General features: G+C 43.8%; 1 protein-coding gene across 1 annotated transcript; it reads left to right on the top strand.

Annotated features, from left to right (window-relative positions):
- The first annotated feature begins 5,552 nt into the window (after positions 1-5,552).
- On the top strand, positions 5,553-8,781 carry LOC125603976. The gene is made up of 6 exons (XM_048774657.1): positions 5,553-6,469; positions 6,581-7,230; positions 7,310-7,508; positions 7,920-8,019; positions 8,108-8,497; positions 8,575-8,781. Exons 1-6 carry the CDS (start codon positions 5,553-5,555, stop codon positions 8,779-8,781), a joined length of 2,463 nt encoding a protein of 820 aa, XP_048630614.1.
- The last annotated feature ends 400 nt before the right edge of the window (positions 8,782-9,181 follow it).

The raw sequence follows: 9,181 nt of genomic DNA on the forward strand, positions 1-9,181 counted from the left end.
TTCACCTGGATCTCGTCCAGCTACCAGCTCGCTTGTCCAGCTCCTTTGAGCTTGCATCTTCCTTATTTTGGTTAAGTTCCAGCTACCTGATTCCCTTAACCACGTTTTGTACCATGACACGCTTGTCTTTAGGTCATGTGACTGTGGGAACCGAAATTCGCACTGTCGATTTCCGTTTAGATAAGGAAACTAGGAAAACCCTAATTTCCCAGAGGACCCGGATATCTGCTAATTACCACACGTCAAGCAATCAGAACACGAGAATAACAACGATAAAGTATAAGAAATCGAAGAAGAGAGCAAAGAAGATCTTATTTCCGAATTTGCGTATAGCGTTTACAACAAGGTATAAGCCTGGGCTCGAGAGCTGTCGGCGTTTACTGTCTCCAACGACACCGACGAGGACGTCGACAGACATCCAAGAAGGACCAGGAGCCGATCTGCTCGGGAAGGCTCCCCATTCAAAAAACCAATGACGGAAGAAGAAGAAGAAATCGCCTATTGGAACGAACAAGAGGAGCTGGCTGAAAGGCAAACCGAGCTCACTCGCAGTAAACGCCTACAGGCTCGGAAATCTACTGACGAGACATCGGATATCCGCGATCTTCGCGACTACATCACCAAGACTGCGGCAGAAGTGAGGGCCGTAAAGTCTCAAATCCATCATGCTACTAGTGCTGCCCCCGAAATCGATCAACTGCTGGAAGGAGCTCGGAAGACCCCTTTTACCAGTCGCATTTCGGACATGAGGGTGTCTGATCCGGGAAAAAATCAAAGTACCAAAGTACGATGGTACGGCCGATCAAAAAGCACACCTTCAGGCTTTCCACATCGCGATGGGAAGAGCTAGACTGAAGGACGGCGAAAAGGATCCCGGCTACTGTCTCCTGTTCGTTGAAAACCTGGAAGGTGCAGCACTTGAATGGTTCGCACGCCTTCATCGTAACACCATCGGGAGTTTCCGACAGCTCGCATCGGAATTTCTCAAGCAATACTCTGTATTCATCGACAGAGAAACTTCCGATGTTGACCTTTGGAGTCTCTCCCAGAGGGAAGACGAACCTCTCCGCGAGTTTATCAGTCGGTTCAAGCTGATAATGTCAAGGGTCAGCAGGATAAGCGACAAAGTGGCCATTGACGCGCTGAGAAAGACGCTCTAGTACAAGTCGAAATTCAGAAAGTGGATAACTCTCGACAAACCGCGAAGGATCCAGGATGCCCTCCACAAAGCAACGAACTACATCATAGTCGAGGAAGAAACTAAAGTCTTATCGCAAAAACATAAGTCGGCAAGACCATCTTCGAAGGACGTGGATCCAAAAGGGAGAAAGAAGAACTCTCGTAACGACAAATACATTCATCACGAGGGGGAAGATCTCCAAGGGGCGCATAATTACGCGATCAATTCGGATCAAGGCCGAACCACGGGCAACACGTGGACTCGCAATCAAGGGTATGACGAAAACACCTTCTGCGAGTTCCACCAGTCCCGAGGACACTCCACGACCAACTGCCAAGTCTTGGGAGCAAGACTGGCCGCGAAGCTACTCGCTGGAGAGCTCTCGGAAGTAACTAGCGTCAAGGATCTCATCCTTGATTCTGATCGCCCTCCAAAGACGGACAGGAATCCGCCGGCTGAAAAATCCCCTCAACGAAACCAGCCTGGAGATAAACGCGGTAGGAGGCCGGACGACAAGGGGAACGATAACAATCATCGCCGAGTCAACATGATCATCGAAGGACCACAATACTGCGGCGATACTGTGTCGCCCATCAAGGCTTACCAACGGAAGGCAGAGTCGAGTGCAAATTGGCCTACATGGTCTCCTCCCTGAGATGGCCAAAATTGCTCGATCACCTTCACAAAGGAAGAAGCCGGCGGCATTGATCAACCTCACTGCGACCCGCTCGTCATATGAGATTTAGAAGTCGGAAGGGTACTCGTTGACACGGGAAGCACGGTCAACGTAATCTTCTGCGACACTCTCAAGCAGATGAGCATCAAACTCGGAGAAGTAATTCCGACACCAAAACCACTCACGGGTTTTTCAGGCGAAGTATCGATGACTCTTTGATCGATCCAGTTGCCAGTCATGGCCAAGGAGATCACGAAAATCATCGAGTTCGCGGTAGTCGATCATCCCGCTATCTACAACGTGATCATGGGAACCCCATTGCTCAACGCCATGCAGGCAGTTCCGTCGACCTACCACCTGGGTCTCAAATTCCCAACCCCAAGCGGAGTCGCGGCTATCTGGGGATGCCAAAAATAGTCGCGGCTATGCTTCCTCGCAGAGCACAAGTTAAGGCAAATCACGACTTCTGCAGCTGCAAACGGCAAGCGCACGAAGATAGATCGATCTTCGGCCAAAAACGACCCAAGGAAAGACGAATTAAAATCATCTGCCGACGCAAACACATCGGACGTTGAAACTCAACACGAGTTCGAAGTCTACGCTACAACTCAACCGGAACATCCGGAAAATAGCGTTAACCCAGCCACGATCGACATGGTCAAGGCGGACATCGCGACATCTACCGCCGAGTAAAAACATTCACGGCATGAACCAGAACTACGAGATGGCTTGATCTACGTAGGCAGCTCATCAAAAGACGAGTTCAGCTATCCCCCTCTCTAAAAAGGGGGGGGGGGGGGGAGTGGGTGCGTAAACTCGTATACTCCCACTTAGAAAATCTTCATCATTATAATCGAGTTTTTAGAAACTTCAAAAACTTTTACTGAAATATACGTTGCTCCGCTTTATCGAAAAACGTTTACGAGTCAGTTAAACACAAGAAACTTTCAGGACACGCCTGGAAACATTAAGACTCTTGTCTACGGCCTCATCCGGCCCAAAATTCATAAAATTATCATCTTTCAAACATTCAAAGATACATGTATAATCTTCGAAACAACTGCGAGACGTCCCGACGAAGATAATACGAACAAATTGTCCGAACGCGACCACCAAAAACCTTACACCCCGTTCGTCGATTGGCCCCGACGAACACGCCAGCCGTCTTAAACAAACGCAATTCGATCATTCTTTTGATCTTCAAAAACGTCCAACACAAGGACGAAAGCGCGCTACAACAAAAATCCGAAATTTTGGTCCAGCGCTTCCAGTTAACTCTGAGAAGATGCTCGATTCGTACCATACAAGTCATATAAGCCGAGAACCTATCGCAGACTTTAAATCGGTACGAGTCAGGAAGAAATCGCAACAGGAAAAACGATAGCCGGCTAGTCACCGCACAAACCTTAACCGAAAGTAAACCTAGGTCTTGCCCTAAACCCAACGCTCTGGTCTCAAACATCTCAAGACATGATATCTAAAAGATACGAGATCCTAAAACCATGTCTCTCCGTTCGCATCTCGATGTTCCCGAAAATCATAAAGATAGGTAATTTTTTACGAGAATCACGAACGAACTAACAGATCGAACGTCTAATCGGAATTAAATGCGAGACGACAACTCATATTTACTTCGACCCTATTCAGGAAAATTCGAAACGGAACATTCATCATATAAATAACCCCGTAAAGCGGTAAGGGGATTCAAAGCCACCAACGGCCAGTCCCGATAAACAATAAAAATGGCCAAAATAGGCCCATACAAATCTCTCGGCCACACTCGGCCACAGACATAAAATATAAAGACGAGCATCTTTCTTTCGATAACTACTCCACCTCTCATAATCCAAAGTCAAAGTCCCCGGACAACGAAGCACCGAACGCATCCGCGGGACGATCCACTTCCTCGCCACCGTCAGGAAACCCGGTCGGAACCTCCTCGGTATCAGGGGAAACCGGGATGGAATCCCAGAACCCTTGAATCCGCTCATCGATCGAAGGGATGAGCGCCTCAGCGTGGGCACGTTCGTTCATGCCGCTCTTCATCAAGCTCATTTCCTCCTGGAACACATAGTCATCGGCTTGCGTCCTCCAAAGACTTCCGACTAAACCGCGGCACTCACGGAAATCACCCACCGAGGTAAAGGCGTTCTTGAGGTTCCCATACTCATCCTGGAATTGAGAGGCACGAGTCTTCATCACCTCGACGATTTCTCGTTTGCCTTTCCTTTCCGCCTTACGGACAGCCCGCGCATGATCATGAGTAAGTTGCGCTTCTCGCTCCAACATCTCGCCTTGCATGCAAGCGAGATCTCGTTCCGCTTTCTCCGCTTTAAAACGATAGACCATTGCCTCCCTATGGCTCGCTTCAATGGCCGAGCCAAGCAAGTTGAGGCCCTGCGAAACCAGTTAACGCATTGTAAGCATAAAAGGAAATACCTAGGCGATCACAAATATTTTCGAAAAAATCATACCCCATTGATTATTCGGGACCCTTCCGCGATGACTTTCGGCCTTGCCGACTCTTTCGCAGGTGGAGGAGCATCAAAACCCGGTGGCAGACCAGCAAAGAAATCATCGAAATCCAGAATAGGGACCTCGCTCGAGCCACTCCCGTCGCCATAAGCAAGGTTCGGATCCCATCCTGGAAGCATAGAATCATCCATCAAAAATTCTATGTCGCCAAGGTCGATATCCTTTCCCTTCCAAGAGCTCGACTCCGGCATAGCTGCTGGAGCTACAACGGGATCCTGGTCGTCAGGTTCGGAGTCGCTTCCCGCGTCCGCAACCGAGGCAGGACCAGGATGCACGAACCTCAGTGCCTTCCGAATCCTCTCCGGCTTAAAGGAAGTCCAAAAGAAGGGACCACTCCTAAGAAGATCCCTCACCGCAATGATGTCCTCGGGTAACGGAGCAAGAGGATTGATGAAAGGATGATCGTTCGGTAACCTCCGGAACAGTGGAATGCAACTCTCTTCGACAGACGCAGCGTCTATACCACTACAAGAAAGAAAGTCTTTTCTGACCGAGCTTCCGACCGATATTTTTTTGGTCGGAAATTTCCGACAGATTTCCAACAGAAATCTGATATGGTTAGAACTTTCCTACGGCTACAAAGTCGTCAGAAAACAGTCAGAAATTTCCGACCGTTTTCCGACCGAACTTTGTCGTCGGATATCGGTCAGAAATTTCCAATTTGGAAATCAGTCAGAAACGGTCAAAAGTGGTCAGAAATGTTTCTTTAAATATCACGACGCCGGTCCTGGCTCATTCACAGATTCATCTCTAAAAAACAATTCTCTACAATACAAAATGTCTTCCTCAAATCATAATGAATATTTTAGGTCTTGGATGGATCACAATCATCAAGATCCATCTACTGGACTTTTGACAGAAGAATTTGCGGAAGGTCTTCAACAATTCATGTCATTTGCGTCAAACCAGCCGAGGACTTTGGAAACGGGTAAGATGTACTGTAATTGTCCAATTTGTCAAAATCGTAGATTTGGTACAGTTAGTGGTGTATGGAAGCACTTATATAGTAGAGGATTTATGGCGGGTTATAAAGTTTGGTATTCGCATGGTGAAACTGATTCTATGGTGAATTTCGGTAGTGCTAGTGAAGAAGATAACATGGGGGGGGGGGGGTTAGGAGAACAACAAGGTGGCTTAGATGAACATATAGGAACTGTTCAAATGGTTAAAGATAGGTATAGAGTAGAGGAACCAAACTTTGAAGCGCAGAAATTTTATGATATGTTAGATGCAGCAAAACAACCGTTATATGATGGTTGTAGAGATGGTATTTCACCTCTTTCAGCTGCAACAAGGATGATGTCTATTAAAACAGATTATAACTTAAGCGAAGATTGTGTTGATGCGATAGCTGGTTTTGTGAAAGATATATTGCCGGAAGATAACCTTTCACCAGCTACCTATTATGAGATACAAAACTTAGTTTCAGGGTTGGGTTTGCCCTATCAAATGATAGATGTTTGCATCGACAACTGTATGCTATACTGGAGAAGGGATGTTGATCGTACTAGTTGTCGATTTTGTCACAAACCACGGTTTCAAAAAACAAGTCGAAAGACTAAAATCCCATATAAGAGAATGTGGTACTTGCCAATAACAGACCGACTAAAGAGGTTATACCAATCCAAACATACCGCCGATGCTATGAGATGGCATGGTGAACACAACAGCAATGGAGAAATTGCTCATCCATCAGACGCGAAAGCCTGGCAACATTTTCAGTCAGTGTATCATAGTTTTGCATCTGAGAGAAGAAATGTTTACCTTGGATTAAGTACGGATGGATTCAACCCGTTCGGAAGCCATGGGAGACAATATTCTCTTTGGCCAGTTATTGTAACACCATACAATTTACCTCCATCATTGTGCATGAAACGAGAGTTTCTCTTTCTCACAATTCTAGTTCCTGGTCCTGCACATCCTAAAAGATCCCTTGATGTCTATTTGCAACCATTGATTCATGAGTTGAAAATGCTATGGGCCGAAGGAGTTGAAGTGTATGATATATCTGCTAGGCAGAATTTTATAATGCGTGCAGTGCTTATGTGGACCATAAGTGACTTTCCCGCATACGGAATGTTATCTGGATGGACAACACATGGAAGATTAGCGTGTCCCTACTGTCAAGATAACACAGATGCGTTTCAACTGAAGAATGGAAGGAAGACATGTTGGTTTGATTGTCATAGACGATATCTACCCCACGACCATCCGTATCGAAAAAGCACTACTTTGTTTACTAAGAACAAAAAGGTGTTTGATGGTCCGCCACCAGAAATAGATGGAAAATCTATCCTGACTGAACTCAGAGATTTTGGTGTGGAATCGACAGCTAAATGTGGGGGAAATGGGCATGATCCAGTTTATGGATATGGCGAACATCACAACTGGCACAAGAAAAGTATTTTTTGGAAGTTGCCGTATTGGGAGAACCATCTACTTAGGCATAATTTAGATGTGATGCATATAGAGAAGAATATATTTGACAACATCATGAATACCATTCTCAATGTCAAGGGAAAGACGAAAGACAACCTGAAGTCCATATTAGACTTGCCAGATATATGTGCCCGGGAATCTCTCCACGTGGATGGGAGAGGAAGACTTCCAATGCCTATTTATCGGTTAGATGCAGCTGCAAAGCAAGAGTTCTTCGACTGGATTATAGATAGCGTCAAATTCCCAGATGGATATGCGTCAAATCTAAGGAACTGTGTTAATCGCGAAGAAGGAAAGTTTTCTGGTTTGAAAAGTCATGATTGTCATGTCATGATGCAGCGTCTTCTCCCATTTTGCTTCGCTGGTCTTCTTCCAAAACATGTACATGAAGCAATTGCAGGTAAATTTAGTATTTAATAACTTCTTCACCTGTTACATAGTATCTTTTCATATCTAACATAATTTTTTCTTTGTTACAGGAATAGCAGCTTTCTTTCGAGATTTGTGCTCGAGATCATTAACAGCAGATGGAATTAGAAACTTGAAAGAAATGATTCCGATAATCCAATGCAATGTCCAGAAGATTTTTCCACCTTCCTTTTTTGATGTTATGGAGCATCTTCCAATCCATCTCGCTCGAGAAGCAGAACTTGGGGGCCCGGTTCAATATCGATGGATGTACCTGGTTGAGCGTTCTATGTATCATTTCAAGCAGAAAGTGAAAAATTTAAGCCGAGTTGAGGGTTCTATTGTTTCACAAAGCATCAATGAGGAAACATCCCAGTTCGCTGCTTACTATTTTGCCCCATAAGTACAAACTAAAAGTCGAAAACCATCAAGACATGATGATGGAGGGCAGAGAACAGTTTATCCCGTCGAGGTGCCTACCATATTTTCCCAAATTGGTCGATTAAGTGGAAAAGGAAAAAGTAGAAGACTCACCGAACAAGAGCACATGCACTTACATAAGTACATTTTAGCAAACTGCAAAGAAGTAATGACATACGAAAGGTAGTTATGTTTTAGTATGATATATTAAGAATCCTATTTTGTAAATAAATTTGTAACTAATTATGATTTCAATGGCAGGATTTACATGGAGCAAATAAGGGGTGCATATCCTAATTACACTGAAGATCAGCTTTCTGCACTAAAAGAAAACGAGTTTGTAAATTGGCTAAAATTCTATGTAAGTTTTTCAAATCTATTCTCTATTACTTCTGAATTTTTGATTTTTTGTACATGGTGCATTACTTAAATTTGTGACTACTATGCAGGTAAGGTTTCTCTTGTCTAGAGGAGATCCTATTCAGCCATGGTTAGAGGAGTTGGCCCTTGGTCCCAAATTTGTTGCTGTGTCGTACCCGATGTATTGCACGCGTGGATATGCTTTTAAGATTTTCAGCGAAAACACTACGCAGCCAACTATAAATCATGGTATATCTGCTAGATCTGGCGAAGTAATCTACTATGGTATTTTGCGTGAGATATTGGAGATTCACTATCCGGGGATCCTTAATTTGAGGTGTGTTGCCTTCTTTGCTGATTGGTACAACCCGATCGTTGGATATGGTGTACGAATTGACGAGTTTGGAGTAACATCAGTTCATTCCAGAAGAAGTCTTGCAAACTATGATCCGTTCATTCTGGCTTCACAAGCTGATCAAGTAACTTATATTCGGTATCCTCGTGTGAGGAATAAACAAGACCCTTGGGTCACCGTGACCCATATAACTCCACGGAGAAATTGGAAGGAGTTTCGGATACGGCTGCGATGCAACAATCCTCGAGCAGTGCCATAGGTGATCTTCATGTTGATGGAAGCGAAATCGATCTTGTTGTTGATTTTACTGGTGTAGGTGACAACGAAGTATTCTCAGATTCGGAGTCGGAGAAAGGAGAATTCAACGAAGACTCGGTTTCTTCAGAATATTCATCAAATTCGGATTAATTAAAACTTTTATAAGTTAGAAAGATATTATATATTTTGTAATGTATAAGAGAAAATATTTTTTAGTAAGTCTGAGTACTTTTTAGAAATTTTTTTCATATGTTTTATTTTATTTTAATGAATGTTTCAAAGCGGATTTTTTTTTTAAAAACAAAATCTTCAATATTTTTTAAAAACTTTTATAAGTTAGAAAGATATTATATATTTTGTAATATTTAAGAGAAAATATTTTTTAGTAAGTTTGAGTACTTTTAAATAAAATATTTTTCATATGTTTTATTTTATTTTAATGAATGATTCAAAGCGGATTTTTTTTTTAAAAAAATATTCAATTTCCGACGGATTTCTGACTGGCTTCGGTCGGAATGTTCTGACCGATTTCCAACCATTATGGTGGTCG

The sequence above is a fragment of the Brassica napus genome, unplaced genomic scaffold (assembly GCF_020379485.1).
Source record: "Brassica napus cultivar Da-Ae unplaced genomic scaffold, Da-Ae ScsIHWf_441;HRSCAF=672, whole genome shotgun sequence".
NCBI lineage: Eukaryota > Viridiplantae > Streptophyta > Magnoliopsida > Brassicales > Brassicaceae > Brassica > Brassica napus.

Coding starts and splice junctions, on each gene's coding strand:
- LOC125603976 (XM_048774657.1), top strand. CDS start 5,553: ATGGTTAAAGATAGGTATAGAGTAGAGGAACCAAACTTTGAAGCGCAG. Junction 7,231..7,309: donor TGTACATGAAGCAATTGCAG/GTAAATTTAGTA, acceptor TCTTTGTTACAG/GAATAGCAGCTTTCTTTCGA. Junction 8,020..8,107: donor TAAATTGGCTAAAATTCTAT/GTAAGTTTTTCA, acceptor ACTACTATGCAG/GTAAGGTTTCTCTTGTCTAG.